Raw genomic sequence first — 25,283 nt, forward strand, 5'->3', positions numbered from 1 at the left:
GGGACTCTGTGGAAGGCTGAGAACAACACTCGCGTCAATGAAAACAGAAGGGGGGGTTCTAACCCCCAGAACTTGTTAATGTCACCATAAGTGGTTAAAAAAGAAGGATTAGCACTGTGATTCGGATTTTGACACGAAGGGATGAATCTGGATTGGATAAGTGGTTCCAATGCAACCATAATGGCTCTCCTGAGGGCAGCAAGACTAGAGCCACAGGAGATGCCAACATGGACATGGAAGCAGAGGGTGAAGTCCGGCACTGAAGCTGGGAGAGAGGACATAAGCCATTAAGTTTGTGGTCATTTGCCGCAAGCCTCGGGGAATGAATGCAGGTGCCTTCATCAATCACGGAGGTTGCCCCTCTCTAGATCTGAGCTACGCTGGCCCTCGGGGGTTTTGCTTTGTTCCCGATCCCCTCCTGTAGCCATCTGGTAAACCCAGCAATGGCTCCCATCCTTCTACTCTGATGCTGCGGCTTTCTGACATCTACGTTCTCCCTTCTCCCTAGTTATCCTCCTGGACTCCAAAGCCTCCCAGGCTGAACTGGGTTGGACTGCTCTGCCAAGCAATGGGGTAGGTGTTAAACTGTCACTCCATCCCAAGGTCCTCTAGTTCAGTCCCTTTAGCATCCGGTGTTCACCTAGGATCAAAATGTACCACAGGAAGTCCCCACCCACGCTCATGCAGGCAATCTTGGTTAAATGTACTGGGCCACACACACACACAAAGATACATAAGTAGGAGGGTGACTTGCTGGGAAGTAGTTTGGTGGGGGGGAGATAAGAGAGAATAATAGAGAGATGTGGCTAAAGTACATTATACATTATAAAATTGTGAAGGAATTTAAAATATTTCAGTCATTGATTTATTTATTGTGTTTATGTATGTGTGTATATGTGTTGGTGCCATGATGTGTGCAAGTGGAGATCAGGACCACGGGTGAGAGTCCATTCTTCACACACCATGTGGGTCCTGGGGATCAAACTCAGGTCAGGTTGATGGCCTTTACCCACTGAGGCATCTCAGCTGCCCCGTGAAAGTATTTTTGTTTTGTTTTGTTTTTTGACACAGGGTTTCTCTATGTAGCCCTAGCTGTCCTGGATCTCCCTCTGTAGATCAGGCTGGCCTTGAAATCAGAGATCTGCCTGTCTCTGCCTCCTGAGTGCTGGGACTAAAGATGTGTGCCACCACTGTCTGGCCCTATGAAAGAATTTTTAAAGATATGCCATAGAGTTTGTATTCTCTAGAACCCTTGGTATCAAGCCAGAGTGGCTTTACTAGAAAATACCAAGTCTTCAGTAAGTCAGTCAAATAAATAAATAAATAAATGAGAGAACTGTGTCTAGGAACAGAAATGTAAGCTGGATGGGACAAATGCTGGGCATTGCCTCATACACAGTAGACCCCCTAAGTAGCTGTCAGTTATTGACAGAGTAAGCAAGTTGGGGGTGGGGTGAGGAGGAAAGGTCACTGAGCAGAGAGTTGGGTGACTCTAGGTACCTCCCTAGCTCTGCCATCGACTCACTGCACCATCCAGTCAAGCGGCTCAGTTTCCTCATCCACAAAAATAAAGGTTGTGGCCAGGTGGTGGTGACACACGCCTCTAATCCCAGCATTTGGAAGGCAGGGGCAGGTGGATCTCTGTGAGTTTGAGGCCAGCCTGGTCTACAGAGTGAGTTCCAGCACAGTCAGGGCTACACAGAGAAATCCTGTCTCAATGCTTGGTTTTCAGCACACATTTTAAATTAGGATGATGTAGGGAAGATCAGTATAGGCCCTGCAAGAACAACATGCAAATCCACAAAATGCTGCATATTTTAAAAAGAAAAGCGAAAGCCAGGTGTGACAACTCCTGTCTGTAATCCTAGCACTCTGGGGCTGAGGGGGGAAAACTGATGTGAGTTTGAGGCCAGTCTGGGATATATAATGAGCTTAAGACCAGCCCAGGCTATAGAATAGATTGGAACGGCTTCATGCCACAGGCCTGTAAACCTAGCTATTCGGGAAGTTGAATCAGGAGGACTGTAACTTCACCCTGTCTGATTGACAGAGTGAGTTCAAAGCCAACTTGGACAACTTAGCTGAAGCAACATCAAATTAAAAAGAGGAAAGAGGTCTGTGGTAGAGTGCTTGCCCAGTATGCCCAAGGATCTAGGTTCAAACCCCAGTACCGGGAAGAAAATGGATTTGACTTGGTCATTTCCAAAGTGTCTCCTCTTCCTGAATTTTGTCATATTTAGGGGCTTGTGCGATAGGAGGCAGGGAGTCAGATGTGAAAAAGGTGGACAAAGGCCAGTGCTTAAGCTCCGGGCTCTAAGGTGTCCACCTCTGTACTTTTGCCTCAGTGGGAGGAGATTAGCGGCGTGGACGAACATGACCGTCCCATCCGCACGTACCAAGTATGCAACGTGCTGGAGCCCAACCAGGACAACTGGCTGCAGACGGGTTGGATCAGCCGCGGCCGTGGGCAGCGCATCTTTGTGGAACTGCAGTTCACGCTGCGCGACTGCAGCAGCATCCCTGGCGCCGCGGGCACCTGCAAGGAAACCTTCAACGCTTACTACCTGGAAACCGAGGCCGACCTGGGCCGTGGGCGTCCCCGCCTAGGAGGCAACCGGCCCCGCAAGATTGACACTATCGCAGCCGATGAGAGCTTCACGCAGGGCGACCTGGGGGAGCGCAAGATGAAGCTGAACACAGAGGTGCGCGAGATCGGCCCCCTCAGCCGGCAAGGCTTCCACCTGGCCTTCCAGGATGTGGGTGCATGCGTGGCGCTGGTCTCCGTGCGTGTCTACTACAAGCAGTGCCGTGCCACAGTGCGGGGCCTGGCGTCCTTCCCAGCCACAGCAGCCGAGAGTGCCTTCTCCACGCTGGTGGAAGTGACTGGAACATGCGTGTCCCACTCGGAAGGGGAACCTGGCAGCCCTCCCCGCATGCATTGCGGCGCCGACGGCGAGTGGCTGGTGCCGGTGGGCCGCTGCAGCTGCAGTGCAGGATTCCAGGAACGTGGTGACATCTGTGAAGGTATCTATGGCATCTGGAGGGATGGGATGGGGACATAGCATTCAGGTGTCAGGAAAGAGTGTGCCCTCGCTGAAGAAGCGTGAGTGGAAGTGGAGAAGCCATAGGAGGAGCTGGGGGTCAAGACCTTTTGTGCGGTTTCTAGTGGGCTTAGCCAAGACCTACTGGAAGAGGTGAATCTGATCCCATATAAAGATATATTAGGAACCAGGGGTAGCGGTTCCTGTAAAACCCAACCTTCAGATGTTGAGTCAGGAAGAATGTGAATTCAAGGCCAGACTCGGCTACATAGTAAGATGCTGTCTCAAACAAACTAAACAAAAACAAAAAGGTAGAGATCTGTATTTCAGGCAATATGATAGATTCCCATTACCAAAGAGATGAGTGGCTACCTCACTTGCAAAGTTAGAAATGGGCAGTCAAGACTAGAATCCAGGTTTGCCCAGCTATGGGAACCTATTGCTCCACCATGCATAAGAAAAAACTCCACAGCAGTCCAAACCTCAGGATAGCATTCCAGGAACTTCGCCTTTGACCACATTTAAGTCAGGCTCTCGGGGCATCTCAGAGCTCAAGGGTGGCAGCTTGCACTAGATGGCTCCTAGAATCCCACTCAGCTTTCTGAAGTAGAATCGCTGTGCCACTGGGGGTATTTCCTGGGTCCCTGGGTCTGTGGCTTCGAAGCAGGATAGGGTGGGATCCAAAGTGTGTGCATTTGGTCGGAAGGTTCAAAGGATGTGTTTCCTCTGTGTGTGTGTGTGTGTGTGTGTGTGTGTGTGTGTGTGTGTATGTATGTGTGTGTGTGACAGAGAGAGAGAGAGAGAGAGAGCATGTGCATGTCATGAGTACAAGTGGCAGTCAGAGGGTAAAGCGTGGGAAATGGGAATCAGCTCTATCTTTCCACCATGGATTCTGCTATTGAACTCAAGTGGTCAAGCTGGACCCCAACTGCCCTTTCCTGCTGAGCTATCTCATTAGCAAAGGATGCACTTTCAAAAGCAGGCCTTTTTTCTGGGTGTCAGGACAATAGATAAGAATCAGACACGGTCCCAGCTCTTGAAAAGCTCACATCTAGATGGAAAGGGGCAGCAATTTAGTGTTTAAGTCATAAGAAAGTGATATGTGGGGCTGGAGAGACAGCTCAGGGTTAAGAGCGCTTGCTGTTCTTACAGAGGACCCAACTTCAATTCCCAGCACCCACATGATAGCTCACAACCACCCAAAACACCAGTGCCAGGGGATCTGACACCCTCTAATGCCAGGCACACATGTGATATGCAGACAAAACCCCATACATATAAGTTAAAATAAACATTTAAAAAGAAAGTAATCTGTGCTATAACAGTGCTGCAGAATGGTAGGTGACAGAGGAAGTGACCAAGCTTGATGCTGTCATTTTACCTGTTGCTATTATTAAAACACTCTGACCAAAAACAACCCAAGGGAAAGAAAGGGTTTAATTCAGTTTACAGGCCACAGTCCACCACTGAACAAAGTCAGGGAAGGAACTCAAAGCAAAAGCCATGGAGGGTCAAATGTTTAGCTAGCTTTTTATACAGCCTAGGACAGTCTGACCAGGGATTGTGCTCCCACAGTGGGTTGGGTCTTCCTACATCAAGACAACCCCTCACAGACACCCCACAGGCCAACCTGATCTGAGAAATCCTCAATTGACACTTAGGTGATGCTAGGCTCTGTCAAACGGGCAGTTAAAGCTAACCATGTGATGCTAGGCTGTATGTCAAATCGACAGTTAAAGCTAAGCAGGACACTTGTTCTCCTCATCCAATCCATTCAGATGAGCTGAGGAGGCCAGCTGTATTGTGCAGTTCAAATTATGTGTGTGGATGAATGCAACCTTCTATTCTCTGGGAAAGTGTGATTAATATGAGAGAAGCAAGAACCCGAGCTCTGGCAAGCATCCAGTTCCCAATGAGTTCTCTGTGCCTGTGCTACAGTGGTGTGCTGACACAGATGTGTGTATGGGTGTGTTTCAGAGCTCAGGCATTAATCTCAGCAGCCCCCAGGGTCCATTGCAGGCCATGGGATGTGGTAGGTGCTCAGTGGGAATGCATTGAGTGACCATATGTCTTAGTTTCCTTTCAGCTGCCATGATAAAATAGCCTGACCAAAACAACTTCAGGAAGGAAGGGTTTATTTTGTTATAATTCTATGTTACCGTGAAGCCACCAAGGCAGGGTCCTGAGAGAAGTGGTCACATTAGATACACAGTCAAAAGCAAAGAACAATGAATTGACCCATGCCTGCTAGTGCTCTGCTGGCTCTCTCCATTCTATACAGTCCAAGACACCTGCTCAGGGAATGGCGCCACCCACAGTTACAATAGGGAGAGGCAGGCAGATCTCTGTGAGTTCAAGGGCAGCCTGGACTACAGAGTGAGTTTCAGGATAGCCAGGGCTTTGTAAACAGACCCTTTCTGAAAAAAACAAAGATAGGTTTTTCTACTTCAATCAACTCACTCAAGACAATCCCTCACAGACATTCTCAGAGGCTAACCTTATTCTGCGCAGTCCCTTACAGATGTGCCTAGAAATCTGTCTCCTAGATGTCAAGTTGACAGTCAATGCTAAAACTATCACACCGTGGGTGTGTGACATCCACAGAGAACGCGTTCTGAGGATAGGGAGAGTTTTCCAAAGGAAGGGAGGTTTCCCTTCCTGGTGGCTGAGACATTCTGCAGAGGCATGACGGCGACAGAAAGGAACATAGTAGTTGGTACTAAATCAGTAATCCAGTGTGGCTACTGCAGAGGGCACGTGGGAGTGTGAGAAGTGACGAGCTAGGAGCCGGGCAGGGCCATGAGCGAATGATGAAATAAAGACTTTACACTTTAGACCAACGGGGCCGGGAGAAGCCAACACTTTCCGATTTATATTTTCAAAAGACCACTCCAGCTGCCAGTAGCAAAGCAAGAATCAGGGCGGAAGCCTTGGAGGACAGAACGGAGGAAGGAAGGCCACGCAATAGTCCAGGCGAGAAACCACGAGCTGTGAACTGACGTGGCAGCAGCTGTCCCTGAATGATGAGGACGGATGTGATGGGAGGCAGGGCGTGATGCTGAATGTCTGTTATCTTAGCACCCAGGAGGTGGAGGCAGGAAGAACAGGGTTCAAGGCTATTCGCGGCTACATAGTGAATGTAATGCTAGCCTAGGCTACATGAGACCCAATCTCAAAGAGAAACAAAGAGAAAACCCCCCAGAGAGGCAAGGTGGCTCAGCAAGCGAAAACACTGGCTGTGCAACTTATGCCCAGCAAAAATAATTTTCTAAAAGTTTAATCCAGAGATTTAATCCAGAGGTTCTCAACCTCTGATCCTTTCATACAGTTCCTCATGACCCCAACCATAAAATTATTCTCATTGCTACTTCATAACTGCAATTTTGAAACTGTTATGTACTGTAATGTAAATGTTTTTGGAACTAGAGGTTTGCCAAGTGGGTTGTGACCCGCATTTGGGTGGCAGAGGAAGGCAACTATCCGTGAGTTCCAGGACAGCCTGGTCTACACAGTGAGTTCTAGGACAGTCAGGGCTACATAATAGACCCTGTCTAAAAATAAAGAGTTTGGAGGAGGCATGCTGAGAGGGTAAAGGTAGAAAGGAGAAGGCGGTAACATGGTGGTTCCGGGAGATGAGTGTTCAGGAAACAGCAACCTACAGCGTGGTGAGCACTCAGGCATGACAAGAGTTGGACAGTGTTCACTTGAATTTGGCAAGAACAATTTCAGTGGAGCAACGGAAAGAAGAGGCTATGGTCAGCTAAAGAACAAAGAGCCCTGAGGAGCCAGAGTCTTGAAGTCTAGTGATCCCAGATAGCTCAGCTGGTAGAGCATCCATGTGGTTCAGTTAGCATCCACAAAGCCCCGAGTTCCATCCCAGTACCACAGAAACCAGGCATGATGGTACATGCCTATTATCCCAACTCAGGGGATGGAGGCAAGAGGATCAGAAGTTCAGAGTCATCCTTAGCTGCATGGTGAGTGTGAGAACAGCCTGAGCTATGTGAGACCCCCTTACACACACACACACACACACACACACACACACACACACACACACACAGAGAGAGAGAGAGAGAGAGAGAGAGAGAGAGAGAGAGAGAGAGAGAGAGAGAGATGCATGCACAGTTACTAGAAAAGACTCTACAAGTCTGAATTTGAAGGGAGAAATAAAGAGACAGCATCTTCAATAGGACTGTGGGTTGGTAGGATCTTTGTGTATGAACGTGTTGTTTGAACAGAGAGAGGGCTTTTATTGCAGACCAGAGACACTTGTGTATATGCTATGGAGGGGGGGAGCCAGTGGCATACCAAATGTGTGTGGGGAGCAATCTGTTCAAGAGGAAGGAGTGTTTTATTACTGACGCGGGTTAAAATTGCTGACGCATGTTGCTAATAAAAAGCAGGACAACTTTTAGTCAGTTTTAGGATTGTTTTAAAATAGTCTATAGTCAGAGCCCTTATGCCTGCATAGAAATGGACTGCTTGTCTGCTCCGCCCACTAGTGACATCACTGGAAAGAGGCGGTAGAGGGGGGTTGCAAAGACCAGTAGGGGAGGTGACAGATGGAATGTGACTTTGGGGGGTGGGAGTAAAAGGCAGGGGTCCAGAGTGGAGATGCCTTGTCCCCACCTTTCAGACTGTAGGAGAGGAGATAGAGGTGTTTGTGGTTTCCATAGCTAGATGTTGGGGGGAATTACCAACTCACGACCCCTCTCTGTGCTCTGCCAGGTGTGGAGCCGTCTGTGACAGGGTGGGGACAGTCAGATTCCGGTCTACTTCATGCTGCATTTTTAGAGTCCAGGAGAACACCTGGCTTATGGTAGATGATAAAACTGTGGGTGCTTAGGGACTAGAGATCTCTGGTTTGTGTCATGCTCCCCCTCTTTGGGCTGAGACCAGATGAAAGTCACTTGTAATGGCGTCACCTCTGCCCAGGGCAGTGGGGGAGCTGGGGAAAATCTAGGGCAAACTTCCCAAGGGATGTGCTTTTGGAATCGGACTTTGGAGAACTCAGGAGGCAGAGGGTGTGGGACATCGTGGGTCAGGAGCCAGAAGCTCTCTGTGATGTTCAGAGTGGGCAGAGTGAGGGCTGCTGGAGAGAGTTAGGAAGGGGAAAGGAAAGATTAGGCTTGCACTGGTATCTCCAGGCAGTCCAAGTGTCTCTTACAGTTAAGTGAACACCTTCCCAAAGCTAGAGGAGAAGACACAGTTATGATCTCCCACTCTTTCCTCTCTCTCTCTCTCTCTCTCTCTCTCTCTCTCTCTCTCTCTCTCTCTCTCTCTCTCTCTCTCTCAGACAGGTTTCTCTGTGTTACAGCTCTGGCTGTCCTGGAACTTTCTTTGTAGACCAGGCTGGACTCGAACTCATGGAGATCCGCCTGCCTCTGTCCCCCAGTGTTGGGATTAAAGGCCTGCGCCACCACCACACCGCCAGCACTCTTTCCTTTCGAGAATGACCTTTGTTCTCGCTCCTGTTCTAGCCACCATAAGAATGCATGAAATTCAGTTTCTCTTTAGGGAACACATCAAGGCTGGTAAGGTAACTTATTACCAAGTCTCTTATGGATCTGCCTGCTCTCTGAGATGGTACAGGTTGCTGGGACCCCTGGTGGGGTGCCGGAAGTGACTCTACACGGAGCACTCAACTTGGGCTCCTCCTGTGCAAAGCTGTCTATCTGGTAGCAAAGGGGTGAGAAGGGGGAGACCTCCCCATCGTGAGGTGTATGAGCAAAGCTGGTGAAAAGTCTCTACAGGGCAAGGCCAGTGGGAGTTGAACTAGACAACCTCTCCATTTCTGACTTTGACACAGAAAGAGGAAGGTACTGGCTGTCAAGGAGTTCCCTGAGTCTGTCTTTCAACACACCACTCTTCCAGACAGCACCTCTCCCAAATAGGGAGGACCACAGTTGCCTGATGGGGCCGTGATAACCACAGCTAGGATGGTAACCCTCTTCCTCTCAGAGCATGGCACCTCTACGTTCTCCCCAGTACCCCGAGACTGGCACTGTGGGCACTGTCCAGACCTCACCCCTCTATTTCACCACACAGTCAACAGGCTGTGAGCACAGTTCCCATCTGACTGATGCTTTCCTCAACCCAGAGTGGCAAAGCTAATACTTCACCAGGCTTTCAAGTCTTGGCTTTGACCATGACCACACCCCGAGGTCCACAGGGGTAGTGGCCCTGTGCTTTGCGCTAAAGCAGTGGTTCTCAGCTTTCCTAGTGCTAACCTTTTGATACAGTTCCTTTTGTTGGGGTGACCCCTAACCATAAAGTTATTTTTGTTCACAACTGTAATCTTGCCATGGCTATGAATTGTAATGTAAATATCTGTTTTCCAAGGGTCTCTGGCAGCCCCTGTGAAAGGGTAGTTTGACCCCTAAGGGGCCACGACCCATAGGTTGAGAACCACTGTGGTAAAGGCAAGGTGCCACTGAGCCCCCTCTCCCCAGCTACGCCATGGGGGACTCTGGGCAAGATGGGACTCTCCCAAGCCCAAGCCTTTCAAACAGTACCAGGGTTCAGCTCTGCTTAAGAGACTGCTTCCCAGGGGTTATCCTTCCTCCCTGCTGTTCTTCTGTCTTCTTGGGTCTAGCCTTCTACTCTACTCTAGACTGGAGGGAAGGGCCAGAGAGTCGGGTGGGGACGAAGCACAGCAGAGAGCAGGGGCCAGGAGCCACTGCCCCAACCCGGATTGAGACCGTTTTTAAATGGGCATTGAGGACAAGGGCCCAGTGGGTAAACATGCTTGCCGTGGCACTCTGAAGACCTGAGGTGAGATGTCCAGCATCCACACAGAAGCCAGGCGTGCCAGAGCTTGTCTGTCCCCCCAGCACAGGAAGAGGGCAGCAAATCCCAGGGGCTTTCTGACCAGCTAGAATAGCTGAGGCCATGAGCTTCCAATGCCCAGAGAGACCCTCAAAAAGGAAGCGGCACAGTGACAGAGAAAGACGTTTGACACGTGGACCTCTGGTCTCTACGTGTTCACAAATGGTCATGTACACCCACCCCATACACATACAAAATAAACAAACAAAATAGGTGTTCAGAGCACGGTCATGCCTGTAATCCAGCATTCAGGAGAGGTGGGAAGAAAAAAATTCAAGATCAATCCTCAGCTACACTGTCAGTTAAGGGCTAGCCTGGGTTGTATGAGATCCAGCCTCCATCAATCAGTCAGTGTGTGCTCATTTGTCCTCTCTTGGGGCCGGAGAGGGAAAAACAGTAGTCTGTAGAAGGTTCAGGAAGATTACCTGACATGCCCAAGACCACATAGCAAATATGTGAGCGATGCAGCTCAGCTGCGGACCGCTTGGGTGTCCGTCTCTTCTTAGGAGCTGTGCTCTGGGTTAGGTGAGCGGAGGCAAGGACAGCAAGGCTCCTGCGCAGTGTCAGATTAGGACTAGTCTAGGAAGCCACTGGAGCATTCTGCCAGCTCCACCCCTCCACCTGCCCAGCTCTGCTTCCAAACTGGAGTCCACCGTGTGAGTTGGAAAAGGTTTATGATATTACTAAGCCCAATGCACAGTGGTAGGAGAATGAATTTTGACTGTGTGTGTGTGTGTGTGTGTGTGTGTGTGTGTACCTGCCTGCCTGCCTGCCTGTCCCTGAGTAACAGGACCAGCCCTTGGAGACCTCACCCTTCTTTTCTCTTGTTCACATCAAGTCTGCACCTTTGACCTTAGAGCAGTACTGTCAGGGCTCTGAAAGGGGGCAGGCTGGGGTGGGAAACCCACTGACTGTGGGGGCATCTCAGCCTCACTCTCCTCTTTTTAACCATGGGGATGAAGTCAAATGTTACGAACAGAAGTGAATTATGTCACCGTCCCCTGCACACACTGCATTCCTCAAGGGCCAGGTGAGACTGGGCTAAGAGCTGTCACCCCACTTTCCCCACCCCCAATCCAGGAAAATCAGGGATGCAGGGTGGGGCGTGGTCAGGGAGGGGACGCCTCCTCACCAGCCCCTTCCCACAGCCTGTCCCCCAGGGTTTTTCAAGGTATCCCCAAGGCGGCCCCTCTGCTCACCCTGCCCGGAGCATAGCCTGGCTCTGGAGAACGCCTCTACATTCTGCGTGTGCCAGGACACCTACGCTCGCTCGCCCACTGACCCGCCCTCAGCCTCCTGCACCCGTGAGTGCCCCCTCCTGGCTGGCGGTGGGGTGGGGGTGAGACGGGGCTGGGGGAGTTGGACTGGCAGGGCAAAGAGGGAAGCTTGGGGTGGGTCTGGGCACCCGGGCCTGGGACTAGGGGAACCCAGAAGGATGGACATGGGGGTCAAGATTCTCTGTGAGTGGCCCTCTCCCCACTCCCCTCGCCTCTCCCTGAGCCTGGCTGGGACGTCCCTCCTCTCTTCCTTGCCCCCTGTTCCCGGTGACCATGTCCCGATCCTAATCCCCTCGATGGTCCCCATGTCCTCGTCTCAGTTCCTGGCTGCCCGCCCCTCACCCCCACGTGCCCATCAAGGGCTACCGGCTCCCATACCGCTACCCATGCAGGGGTGCCCGCGCCCCTGCGCCCCACCACCCGTGTCCCCATGCCCCGCGCGCTTGCGTCCCCTCCCGGTCCCACTCAGCGCCACCCCATGTCGCAGGGCCGCCGTCCGCGCCACGGGACCTGCAGTACAGCCTGAGCCGCTCCCCCCTGGCGCTGCGGCTGCGCTGGCTGCCGCCTGCCGACTCCGGCGGCCGTTCCGACGTCACCTACTCGCTGCTGTGCCTGCTCTGCGGCCGCGACGGCCCGGCGGGCGCATGCCAACCCTGCGGGCCACGTGTGGCCTTCGTCCCGCGCCAGGCCGGGCTGCGGGAACGCGCCGCCACGCTGCTGCACCTGCGGCCGGGCGCGCGCTACACCGTGCGCGTGGCCGCGCTCAACGGCGTCTCAGGCCCGGCAGCCGCCGCGGGAGCCACCTACGCGCAGGTCACCGTGTCCACCGGACCCGGGGGTAAGGCCGCGCGCCCCAGCGGAGACCGCCCCCCACGCCCCACGCCGCAGTTCCCCGCATGCATCCCAAGGCATTTGGGAACCCACGTGACCGCAACACCCTCCGCCCCAAGCGGCACCCGTGTGTCCCCCTTCTCCCTGCCATCCCTTTGCTGACTCCACCTGCGTCCCCAGTCCTTGAAGGAGCAGGCCAGGTCAGAACGCAGGCGACAGAGTGGTCGCCTTACCCGTTTCTGAGTCTCGAGTGGGATGAAAACCACCTTTGATACCACACCCTCCACATCCTTGACATTTACTTCTGATTTGTCTCTCCTCTGGTGCACACTTTCAAGTAATCCCTCGAGTGCCCTTTGCAAGATGGATAAGCTCGCGCTGTGGCTTCTGAGTCTTCCCTGTCTGATTGGTGTGTGACCCTCCTCCCCTGTCTTCTGTGACCCTACCCTGTAACTTGGGTTTCCAGCAAGGCTTGGGATGATTTTCGTTCTTTTGTAAGTACCTTGGGGGTACAGATGTGCACACACAGGGGTGTTCGAATAATTTCATCCTGCTGATGAAAATGAAAATGTAACCAATATGGATTTATTTTCACTCAGTCTGACTGGAGCACAGTAGGCCCTTTGATCAGCTCTTTCTTCTTTCATTGCTGGGAAAATTCTCTTCAGCAGCTGCTTTGCGTACAGCTAGCTCCCACTGTATCTCCTAAAACGATCTCTAAGCCTTAGGTTGTACATCCATTTTCTGATTCTCCCATCTTGTCACTTCCTTTATCATTTTTAGCTCTTAATCCCTTTCCTAGGACTTTCGAGAGAGATTTTCCAATCTACCTGGTTTTCTGGGACACTTCTTTTCTTTATTATCTCTATTGAGATTTAACCCTTGCTATTGCATTCACATTTTTAACAACTCCAGGCCTAAAAAGTAGTTTGATGATGCAGCATTTGCTTGAGGCGCTGGGTTTGATCACCAGTACCAAAGAAGAAAGGAAGGAAGGAAGGAGGAAAGGTATGCCTGTAATCTCAGCACCTAGGAAGTGGAGGCAGGAGGATCAGGAGTTCAAGGTCATTCTCGGCTACATAGTGAATCTGAGCTCAGCCTGGGTTACAAGAGATTTTATCTCAAAGAATAAAGTATGGTCAGGCATGGTGGCACATGCCATTAATCCTAGCGTGTGGGAGGTAGACAGGCAAATCTCTGTGAGTTTGAGACCAGCCTGGTCTACACAGCAAGTTCCAGAACAGCCAGGGTTACATAGAGAGACTTTGTCTCAAAAAGCCAAAAAAAGTATGTATTGTCATAATTTTTTCTATTCATGACTATGTCTATTACCCTCCCCCCCTTTTGTTGTTTTTCAAGACAGGATTTCTCCATGTGGTTTTGGTGCCTGTCTTGGATCTTGCTCCATAGACCAGGCTGGCCTCGAACTCATAGAGATCTACCTGGCTCTGCCTCCCGAGTGCTGGGATTAAAAGCGTGTACCACTGTCACCCTGCTCTATAAAACCCCTTTAATATATATTATATATGCAGGGTCTTTATTTTTTTATTATTTTATATTTATGGGTGTTTTGTCTGCATGCGTGTCTGTATGTTTGGGCCTGGTAGGAGCAGAGGCCAGAAGGCGGCACTGGATCCCCTGGAACTGGAGTTACAAACAGTTGTAATCTGTCATATGGGTGCTGGGAATGGAATCCAGGTCCTCTGGAAGAGCAGCCAGTACTCTTAACCACTGAACCATCTCTCCAGCCCCAGGCAGAATCTTATGCAGCCAAGACTGGCCTCACATTCACTATATATAATTAAGGATGATCTTGAGTTGTTTCTGTCTCTACCACTCAAATATTGGAATTTTAGGGGTGGCCCAGTTTATGTGGTGCTAGGAACAAACTAGTGTTTCCTGCATGCTGGACAAATATCCTCCCAATTGAGACCCATCCAGCTCTCACACCCCCTTTTGTGTCTCACTATGTAGTCCTGGCTGGCCTGGAATTTGCTATGTAGATCAGGCTAGCCTCAAACTCACAGAAATCCACCTGCCTCTGCCTCTTGAGTGCTGGGACTACAGTTTTGTACCATTATTGCTGGTCCTTTAAAAAATACTTATTTAATTTTAAGTGTGTGTGCCTGAATGAATTTATGTACATCATGTGCATATGCATGCAGAGACCTGCAAAGGCTACAGTGTGTCTGATCCGCCGGAACTGTATCATATGTGAGACACCTGATGTGGGTGCAGTAAGTACTCTTAACCACTGAGCAATTTCCCCAGCAACCACATCCCTTTAAAAAATGAAACAAGGTCATTCATACTCTTTAGCCCAGGCTAGTCTTTTTTTTTTTTTTTTTTTTTGGATTTACTTATTTATTATATGTACAGTGTTCTGCCTGCATGTGTGCCTACATGCCAGAAGAGGGTAGCAGGTCTTACTATAGTTGATTGTGAGCCACCATATGCGTGCTGGGAATTGAACTCGGGACCTCTAGAAGAGCAGCCAGTGTTCTTAACCTCTGAGCTACCTCTCTAGCCCAGTCCAGACTTGACTTAAATTCATAGCAATCCTCCTGCTTCAGGTGCTAGGAGATTACAGGTGTGATTACAAGTCAGTTGCCATGACTCTGATACTTTGTGTGTGTGTGTGTGTTTGGTTTTTGGTTTTTGAAGACCGGTTTTTCTGAGTAGCCCTGGCTGTCCTGGAACTTGCTCTGAAGACCAGGCTGGCCTCAAACTCAGAGATCCACCTGTCTGGGATTAAATGCATGTGCCACCACCACCTGGCAGATTTTTTTTTTTTTTTTGGCATGTGTATATATAATGGTTGAGTATGTGTGTGTGTGTGAGTGTGTGTGTGTGTGTGTGTGTGTGTGTGTGTGTGTGTATGACATGTGGAGGTCAGAGGATACTCTCTAGTGCCCATCCTCACCTCCCTTGTTTGAGAATGTGTATCTCTGTAAGCCAGGCTAACTGTCCAGAGAGCTTCTAAGACCAAAGTGTTATATGGTTTCTGGGGATTTGAACTCAGATTCCCACACTTGTATGGCAAACACTTTAACCACTGAGCCATCTTCCCAGCCCTTCATTCTCGGGGTCTGTCAACCTTTCATCTAATGTATCTCGGAGGGGCCCAAATGGAACCATGTCCTACTGTGGATCCCCTGGCTATCTGATGCTCCTGACTAACGAAGTTCAAACATGACATTTCTCGCCTCTCCCTGTCTCTAACCCCCATCTGGGTCTACAAAGGGCTTTTCCACCTCCTAGGAAGCTTCTTGAGTTCTTTCACTTTTATGCCGGGTACCAGTGAATTCAGCCTGAGGCACTGCTGGGAGCAGGGGAAGTACTCCCTCAGAAGCAGCTGTGCCGTGGAGTGACAAGATGCCATTGTCCAGCTCACAAAGACATCGCTTTTTTCAAAGGGTCAGGCACCAGGGAAAGACTAAAGGATTTTTCAAGTTATTTTTAGGCTAGGAGGCAGTACTGCACTGTGGGCAGCGTAGCCCGGGGTTCACTACAGCCATGTGGGTCCATTCAGTCCCACTGGCTTTACAGAGGTTAAAAATATGATACTCCATCCCTGTCCCCTATTCTAGCAATCAGCTGTCAAATGTGGGTTTTCAGCTCCTGTATCCATAGTCATCACTGGAATTTAGGAGCAGAGAGGACCAGCTGGACACATGTACTGCATGAGACCGGAAGCTATATTCAAGCCCTTGTCAGAGGGCAGGCTGTGTGTGTGCCGTCTCCAACTTCTGCCCTTTGTTATCTGATATCTGTTTTTCCCAACTCCCCAGTATCCCTGAATCATCCTACTTTTTGCACCATTTCAGGGACCTCTTGCCGGTACAGGACATTGCTGGTCACCAGCCGCTCTGACTGGTGAACTTGACCAAGCCTTTGACTGTGATGAGTCTTATTCCAAACCCTTCATATACAATTCTTCATGTTGTGAAGTTGGTTCTCTGAGAATCCTTTGGGAGCTCTTTATAGGGATTTCCATGTGAAGATCTTGTCACTCCAGAGCAAAGATACCTTTGCATCTTCCCAGTTTGGGCGTCTTTTACTTGTTTCTCTTGTCTGGTAGCTCTAGCTAGAGTTTTTAAGCACTATAGCGGCTCGAAGTGGAGCAAGTGGGCATCCCAGTTTTTCTCCTGACAGGAAAGAGAAAGTTTCCAGTCTTTTCACTCTTGAGTGTGATATTCTCTGTGGGCGTCCCACATTTTTTTTTTTATCATGTTGGGAGTGATTTTCTTCTAATATTCGCTTGCCTGTGGCCACACCACCGTGAACAAGCCAATCTCGGCTACACACTCTATTATGTCTTCAAACCACAGAAAGGCTGAAGGATTAGAACCAAGCAGGAAGAGAGAAACAGGGTGGAGGGAAGGCAAGCAGGACTTCCCCTGCCACTAGACAATGGAGTTGAGAAGCCTTGGCCAGAGACTCTCTTTTTTTAAGCTTCTGGCCCCCGCAGACTCTGCCCCTCAGGCCCCCTCAACAGTTCCCATCTCCACCCACAGGGCGGGCCCCGCATCTAACAATGCGCCCAAGTGCGTGCCCCGCCCCCCTGTCTTCACCTGGATCTGGGGGGCAGTGGGTCCAGGAGGAGCATCCCCTCTGCTTACTTTCAGCACCCTGGGAGGAGGATGAGATCCGCAGGGACCGCGTGGAGCCCCAGAGCGTGTCCCTGTCGTGGCGGGAGCCTGTCCCTGCTGGAGCTCCCGGAGGCAACGGCACAGAGTATGAGATCCGCTACTATGAGAAGGTGAGTCTCGGCTGGAAGCCATCCGGATCCGGGCCTGCCTGCCTCCCTCAGTCTTATTCCTCTGTCATTCCAAACACAGCTGCAGCCTCCTGAGGTCCTTCCTTCCTTCCTTCGTCCCTTCCTTTCTCCTCTCTCTCCTTCCTCACTCATGGACAGCTCCGTTTCACCTCCTTGGTTTAGGGTTTAGCGGAGATGAAGAGCTCGCTGTGCGGCAGGTCTGTTTTGTCTGGCTGAGTTTACAGATACCATCTACAAACGTTGTAAAGGAAAGGCACACAGAGATCTACATGTGACCACAGGAGCGCATTGCCAGGCTGGAGTATGTTCCAGAATGGGAACCTGTATTCCTGTGACTTACTATATGAAAGGGTGCGAGTGATAAATCACTTATGAAATTCATACACACTTACATATGTTAAAATACATACATACTCAGCTGGACGTGGCGGCACACGCCTTTAATCCCAGCAATTGGGAGGCAGAGGCAAACGGATCTCAGAGTTTGAGGCCAGTGTGGTCTACAGAGCGAGTTCCAGGCCAGCCAGGGATGCATAGGGAGACCCTGTCTCAAAAAACCAAACCACGAACAAATAGAACATACTCATCGTGAACTCCATAGAGGTATTTTTACTTTTGAGATAGGGTCTTGCTGTGGAGCCCTGGCTGACTTTGGATTCAAGCAGTTCTCCTGCCTCAGCCTTTTGGGTGCTAGGGTTGGACCACCATTCCCAGCTTTCCGTATAGCAAACAGTCCCGGCTAAGATCCTTTCTGTTTGCTTGGGGACAGGTTCTCTCTGCTGAGCCTTAGTTGGTCTGAGATTCACTATGTAGCCCAGGCTGGCCTTGAATTTGCTTTGACCCTCGAACCTCGTGTCCCCAGATCTGGGATTGTATTCGTGCACCACACTGTCTGATTTTGATGTTCATAAGATACTTTCATTGATGTTTTTTTTCTCTTTGTTTTGGAGACAGAGTGTTGCTATGCAGCCTTGGCTGGCCTCCAACTCTGTGGCTCCTCCTGCTTCTGCCTCTGGAGTGCTGCGATTGAAGGTGTGTGCCACCACACCCAGCCTTTTGCTGAGTTTCTTGGCTTTCCTCCCCATCCCACCCACCCCAGGCTGGCTCAAGTGCCCCTCGTCACAAATAGCTTTACATCCTCCTCTTTTCTCCTCGTCTACCCCCTCTTTCATTGGTGGTTTTTTTTTTATTTTGAGGTCAGGTCTTATGTAGCCCAGGCTAGCCTCTTGCCTCCCAAGTGCTGGGATTACAGACATGTGCCCCCGCCCACCTTCCTCTTCTTGTGTGTGTTTTTAAACCTGTGCTAACAGTTCAGCCACGATGTGATGAATGGAGTTATTTCCCAATCCAAGCTCTTTCCCCATCCATTTAACTCTGAGATGTGATCTTCTCTGAAACAGTGCCTCACTTTTATGCAAATTAATTCATTAAAGAGAAACTTCTTCCCACACGTGATAGAATTCCGCTCCCTCAGCAGCATGTAGGGCTTTGCTGAATCAGATAATAGCTTTTGATTACTAGAAGTCTGTTGAGAGCTGCGATAGTTGGGGTGCCCAGGAAAAAAAACTGGGTCACTGAATCGCTTTTGAATGCATGGGCCCAGGTGACCAGAGGATGAGGAGCTGCTGGCTGAGGTGGAGAACCACAGAGGAGAGAGAGGGGCTGAATGATGAGTACGGTCTTGCTCTATATGAGGCTGTCAGCCATCCAGGTGGACTTCCTGTATGTCTGACGCTCAGATCAAAGCTGTGGGCTGGAGAGACAGGGTTGGGGGAGAACTTTGAACACAGAAATGGCAGCTAAAGGAGAGGTGTCTGTGAGAAGGATGGCCAGGACAGGAGGAGCCCTGGCGTTTAGGTGACAGCGGTGAGGCCATTGGGAGAGAGCAGTGTATACAGCAGGTGTTTAGAAAAGACACATAAGGGCTGGAGAGATGGCTCAGCGGTTAAGAGCACTGGCTGCTCTTCCAGAGGTCCTGAGTTCAATTCCCAGCAACCACATGGTGGCTCACAAACATCTGTAATGAGATCTGGTGCCCTCTTCTGGCATGCAAGGATACATGTAGACAGAACACTAGACATAATAAATAAATCTGAAAAGAAAAGATGCACAAAGCCAGCACTCAGTTGTCTGAGCTACTACATGCCTCAGGCCCTTGATTAATGACTGTGAGTGAATATTCTGGGGACAAAGGCCCCCAAAAGAAGAGCAAGTAGCAAAGGGGCTGTATTTGACTTGATTCTTGGTCTCCAGATAGAGACAGATGTCTGAGACTTTTTCTCTGGCACCAAAGTGCCTTTCACATCAACCTCCTCTACGCTTCAACCCAGCCCCCTGCAGAGAAGGGCTTGCTCCTAGCTCAGGTGGCACCCCCCCCTCCTTACCTCCTACAGCCATAGTCTGTTTTCTTTCTAGTTGAATTAGTTACACTGATATGATGAAATGCCAGAGAAAACAACCCTAGAAAGGAAGGGCTTGTTTTCCACTCACAGTCTGAAGGTGGGAAGGCAAGGCGGTGGGAATATGTGAGGCTCCTGGTTACATGTCTGCAGTCAGGAAGCAGAGAGATGAATGCGGTGCTCAGCTCACATTTTCCTTTTTACTGGTTCCACGTGCTTGGAGATGATGCCACATGCATTCCAGGTGGGTCTTCTCTCCTCAGTTGAAGGTCTGTACATACATCTTCACAGACACACCCAGAGACTTGCGCGCGCGCGCGCGTGCACACACACACACACACACACACACACACACACACACGTAAATGAACCATCACACCAAAGATTGTTTGACTGTTCAGATGTTCAAGGGAGATTCTGATGAGTTCTCGCTGAGTCAGAGTCTGCCCTGTGGCCATCAATGTCATTGTCTGAGAAAAATGAGGACCACAGGCTACAGGCAGGCATTTGACTTTCCAGTCTGTGGGTGTGCCAGGAACAAATGACAGGAGGAGCCTCCTGAGGACTTTTGGGTGTCAGGTGTATTGGGGTACAGCAAAGGACGGACCTGAAGATTTAGAAGTGCCCCCTCCTTAACAAGGAGAGAGAAATGTTGACCCTGGAGGGCTGTAAGGGGCGCGCGCGCGGGCCAGCACAGTGGCCGGCAGCCGGTCGGCCCTCACCAGTCACAGCCAGCCTTCTCCCCTGTCTCCAGCTAAGCAAGTCTTTACCCCCTTGAGCCCAGGCTCCTTGTGGTGATAAATAAAAAAGGCGAAGTGGGTACCTGTCAGAGGGCCTTGCCAAGGTATGCCACTAAGTAAACATGCCACCCCCCCCCACACACACACAGAGTTAGCGCAGGTGGTTTGTTGGGGGAGGGGAGGAGAGTGAAAGAGTGAAAGCCTGTGTCAGAGTGGGGACATGAGAGAGACAGACAGACAGACAGACAAAAGCAGGAAAGGAGAGGCAAGAGAGACAAGAGAGCGAGCTGTGCTCTGGCGGGCACCTTTCAGGGGTGCACATGTCGCATAGCTGGCTGATGGTGGAAAGGCACCTGGCGCCAGGTGATGACGGAACTGCTTTGGCGGCAGAGGCAGGCTCCTGCCACAGCAGAAACTAACACTCCTCATCTGTGAAACAACAATGAGCGAAGCCAACACGATAATCTTCACTCTGCTTTGCAAATCGGATGACAGGGATGAGAAAGCCTCCTGAGTGTCAAGGAGAGGGCAGGTGGCAGTGTGTGGCTTGCTTGGGCTCTGGCCTCCCTCACCCCTGGACTGCCCAAGTGGTAGTTACCACCTGGGCACCCCTGCAAAGGAGGCTCTGGCCTATTATGGGATGAGTCTTGAGGAGAGAGGTACTTGAGACTCCTATGGGAGAAACCCCTGCTGTCTCCCCAGATGATCGGGGTCAGGTTCCCCTACCAACTCACGGGAAGTCCCCTGTCTCCCTGCTCCCCTCCTCTCAGCCTCCTGGGTCTGGGCCTCACTACTCCATCCTCTCCAGGGTCAGAGTGAGCAGACTTACTCCACAGTGAAGACAGGGGCACCAGCTGTCACCGTCACCAACCTGAAGCCTGCTACCAGATACGTTTTTCAGATCCGGGCAGCCTCCCCAGGGCCATCATGGGAGGCCCAGAGCTTCAACCCCAGTATCGAAGTGCAGACCCCAGGGGAAGGTAAGTGGTGTGCACGTGGAGGCGCTGCATGCAGGCAGGAGGTAGGGACAAGTGTATCGGGAAGGGAGCCACAGAAGAGCCGCTTTGCATCTACTTAGTTAAACAATTTGAGATCCACCTGCAGTAATCCACTGGGCATCTTCCCCGGAGCACACTGCAGAGGCCTCAGGGAGAGCTGATGCTCCCCTTCTTGGAGGATGCATCTCCAGTGACCCAGCCTCTTTCCTAGGCTTCTCAAGGCCACTTCTTTCTGGGCCTTGCTGGGTCCTTCCTGCTGTTCTACTCTCTGCCATGACAAAGATCCACCTTGGGGCACCGTCCCTTTCTCCCACCAGGCTTAGCCTGTGAAGCCAACTTCCCTGAAGGGAAGGAGACCTGGAAGGGATCCAAGTGAGCTCTGCACATTTTAAATGGAGGGAATAAATGCTGGGCTTGGCGACACAGGCCAGCAATCTGGGCACTTGGAAGGCTGAGATAGGAAGATCAAAAGGTGTTCAAGGCCAAGAGCCTCTACAAAGAATTCAAAGTCAACTTGGGTGGCATAAATAAATAGTTGAGCTGGTGGTGCAAACTTATAATCCCAGCACTTGGGGGGGGGATCGGAAACCAAGAGTTTGGGGCTAGCCTGGGCTATGTGAAATCAAGGAACAAGAAAGAAGGAAGGGAGGGAGAGGAAGGAAGCAGGAGAGAAGTGAGTGGTGTGTAAATTACATCTCGAAGTTCTAACAACAAAAGAAAAGCTGAACTTTTTGCTGATCTTGAATTGGCCTGGCTTCCTGGTGTCCTCCTCTCTCACCTGCTTTCCCTCCCCTCCTCTCCCCATTCCCTGTCAGTGTGAGGGACAGCAGCTCCCCCTCACTGCTCAGCCTGCTGCAAACCCAGCCCTCAGGATCTCACCTCTATCTACCCTGCGCAGTTCAGGGAAGTGTTTTCCCCAACAAAGGCAGCTCCCCCTAAGAGGCATTCTGGCACCAGCTGTCAAGATAAGAATTCTTCCCAACCTGCTACACGACTCTAATCCAAGATAGGAAGTGCTGGGAACCCAAAGGGAGGTGAAGATAACATTCGGAGGGAGCCCGCTTCTGGGAAGGTAGACAGCATGCCCTGCTGGAATGTCTGTGCTTGGCCTCGGGGCAGGTGCTGGCGAGATGAGATTAGAGCTGTGTCTTAAGGCTGGGGTCTATTTGAACCAGTGGAAGTGAGTAGGGGAGGTATTTGCATGGAGGAAGCCATCCGAGCCAAAGCCCTCATCACGCCCTGTATCCCTGACCACATCGCCCGGGTCCCCAGGCTGGAGCTGTTCTCTCTCTCTCTCTCTCTCTCTCTCTCTCTCTCTCTCTCTCTCTCTCTCTCTCTCTCTCTCTCATTAAGTATTGTTTACTAACTTATTTAGTTTCAGAGCTGCTTTGGCATCAGGCAGAGGGTTTGGGGGACAGTTCTAATCCTGGGTTCACCTGGGTATGGCGGCACATGACTTTAATCCCAGCACTTGGGAGGTGGAGGCAGAAGGGTCAGGAGTTCAAAGCAAAGTCATCTTTGGCTACGTGAGTTGGAGGCCGGCCAAGGCTACGTGATACCCCATTCCGAAAACAAAGCAAAAGCCCACAAAATCCTGTCTTTTTCACTTGGGAGCTATCTATGTGACTTTGGACGACTTAGGAGACTCTCTTCAACCTGTCTCCTCCACTTGACCTGGAGAGTAACCCTGGCAGGACTGTCGTGTGAGACGGGGCAATGGAGTTCAGGCACAAGCAGCCTGTCTTAGACACGGGTGTGCGGTTAACGGACTGCTGCTGGCAGACACTCTGTGTTGGGAAAGGAACTCTCAACAGAGGCTGGGGCCCCCAGACAGCTTCTGGAAGTCTCTTGCCTCCTCTCAGAGCTGGGCTGCAGTAGAGAGGTGATGTCTGCAAACAGAGGTGTTTGGCCTTCCGGTTGCCACCGTGGGCATTGGTGCTGCTGTGTGCCGAGGGGCTGAGGGATCCTCCTAGTGACAAAAGTCTCTCTTGGTGCTTGCTCCGGAGCCTAGTCCTCTGCCTGCCTCAGGCCCCCTGTTTTGTTGTGTTTTGCTTTTCCCTAGTTGCCTCGGGGTCCAGAGACCAGAGCCCCGCAGTCGTTGTTACTGTTGTGACCATCTCCGCCCTCCTGGTCCTGGGCTCTGTGATGAGTGTGCTGGCCATCTGGAGGAGGTAGGTAGTTGGTTTCATCCTGGTGACCTCAGGTGGGTTCTGTTCCCATGTGTATAAAATATGTACACAGAAGTACCTATAAGTGCACCACACACACACAACACACACACAACACACACACACACACACACACACACACACACAGCAAGTTTACAGACTCAAGCACACTGCTACACAGATCCCAGTGCTGCCAGGGAGCACAAGCACCCGAAACCCCAGCACACAGGAGGAGGAAGGAGCAGGAGGGTCAGAGGTTCAACTACTTCAGCAGCTACATACAGAATTTGAGGCCAGCCTGGGCTACATGAGACCTTCGTCTTGCTTCCCTGTGCCTTCAAAAAAGATACTAGTGTGGCCGGTACGGCCCCTCCCCCACACGCTGCTCGTGCACCAGCTGCAGGCTCTGAGCTAGCTCAGCCGTGCCGGGATGAAGGGGATTTAGCTCCTTAATTCATTAAATGTCAGAAGGCATCACTGAGGATGGAATCCAGCCCCAGCTGCTCCGGTGTGATTAGGATTCTCCCGAGGCGCTCGGAGGGCCCCAGCTCTGGCCCCCAAGGGATCTGGAGCCCCTTGAACACAAGCAAAGAGAAAGTCAGTACGTGGGTGGGAGAGAGGGGGACAGGGAGGGAAATTCATCAGTCTGAGCCATGGCCCTCCCCGCAAAGAAGCTTGCAGGCAGAGAAAGCATAGGGGAGACAGATCTGGAGCCTGGTCGGGTCTGGCTGAAAAAAAAAAAAAATTCCATTCCCTTTGGACAAAGCAGAGGCTTCAGCCATGTGTATTCCCCGCCCTTCCCAGGGCCATCCTGCTATGCCCAGAGGCCCCTGGCAGCCGCAGTCTGGGGCTGTGGTAGGCAGAGCTAGTGGGTTGGAGTGGGGTGCAGGGGAAAAGTGGGCTGGCTGGGGGGCCACTTCTCGATAGTCTGAGCCACCTGTGAGCCAGAGGGACAGTGGCTGTCTCAAAAAAACAAAACAAAACAAAAAAACAAAGTGGTAGGACAAGTTTAGGAGACTCCTTCCTCATGGAGCTTAACTTTAGGTCCATGCTCTGGGCCTGTTGGAAAAGCAGGGATGGGCAGACACAGGGGACGTCTCATCCCAGCTTTATGGGGCTGGGGAGGCAGGCACAGAAACCGTGCACTGAGCCAGGCCGGGGAGACAGCTGCAGACTCCATGTCCAACTGTCCTTCAGTGAGGAGAGCCAGGGAGCAGATTACCACACTAAGTAACGTAATTACAAGGTTTCCTTTTTAAAGTCTTATTTTTATTTGTGTGTATTGTGAGAGTGATGGCGCACGCGGGCGTGTGTGTGTGTGTGTGTGTGTGTGTGTGTGTGTGTGCGCGCGCGCGCGCGGCGCGCGGCGCGGGTATATGTGTGCACACGCCCTTCGAGATCAGAAGAGGACATCAGATCCTTTGGAGCTACAGGCAGTGTGAGCCACCTAATGTGGGTCCTGGGAACTGAACACTGGTCCTCTGGAAGAGGACTGAGCTGTCTCCCCGGCCCTGACTCTAACATTTTCATATAGACTTTGCTTCATAGTTGAAATGATTACTTGTATTGTTCTATTATTAGATAAAACTTGGGAGTCAGATATTGGGCTAAACCCTGATAGAGCCGAAGACAATGGAGGAACAATCAGTTGACCCTGCCTCTCTACACTTCCAAATCGAAAAGACCTTACATCTTTTTAAGCCCCTCCCTACTACTTCCTGTGCCCCCCTAGCTGGGTCTTCCAAAACCTCTATGGCTAATTCTGGTCAGCCAAGCATTGCCTCTGCTCTCTCACAGCCCTCCGCCATTCCCTTTGGGAATGCTGTACCATCAGGTACATAACACCGTTCTACTTGGGCCTGCCTACTTGTCACTTACTCTGTCAGCCATGTCTGCCGCCCTACTCTCTAGCATCATCGCTGGCCCCTCAATGTCCCCTGGAGAAGGCTAGAAACCCCGCCTGCCTCATAAGCATTCTTATTTTTTTTTTTTTTTTTTTTTTTTTTTGGTTTTTCGAGACAGGGTTTCTCTGTGTAGCTTTGCGCCTTTCTTGGAGCTCACTTGGTAGCCCAGGCTGGCCTCGAACTTACAGAGATCCGCCTGGCTCTGCCTCCCGAGTGCTGGGATTAAAGGCGTGCGCCACCACCGCCTGGCTAGCATTCTTATTTCTTACACCTCTGGAGTTTGTCTCAAAGCAGACACAGCAGGAATAGTGACG

General features: G+C 51.1%; 1 protein-coding gene across 1 annotated transcript in view; it reads left to right on the top strand.

Annotated features, from left to right (window-relative positions):
• Nucleotides 1–25,283, top strand: part of Epha10 (EPH receptor A10) — a 34,739-nt gene that overhangs the window by 2,125 nt on the left and 7,331 nt on the right. The window contains exons 2-8 of the mRNA XM_028885465.2: nucleotides 509–573; nucleotides 2,346–3,024; nucleotides 11,021–11,176; nucleotides 11,637–11,987; nucleotides 16,609–16,742; nucleotides 20,708–20,879; nucleotides 22,960–23,068. Coding sequence (XP_028741298.1) covers nucleotides 509–573; nucleotides 2,346–3,024; nucleotides 11,021–11,176; nucleotides 11,637–11,987; nucleotides 16,609–16,742; nucleotides 20,708–20,879; nucleotides 22,960–23,068 — 1,666 coding nt within the window. The remainder of the gene's footprint in view (nucleotides 1–508; nucleotides 574–2,345; nucleotides 3,025–11,020; nucleotides 11,177–11,636; nucleotides 11,988–16,608; nucleotides 16,743–20,707; nucleotides 20,880–22,959; nucleotides 23,069–25,283) is intronic.

Source organism: Peromyscus leucopus, chromosome 2 (genome assembly GCF_004664715.2).
Source record: "Peromyscus leucopus breed LL Stock chromosome 2, UCI_PerLeu_2.1, whole genome shotgun sequence".
NCBI lineage: Eukaryota > Metazoa > Chordata > Mammalia > Rodentia > Cricetidae > Peromyscus > Peromyscus leucopus.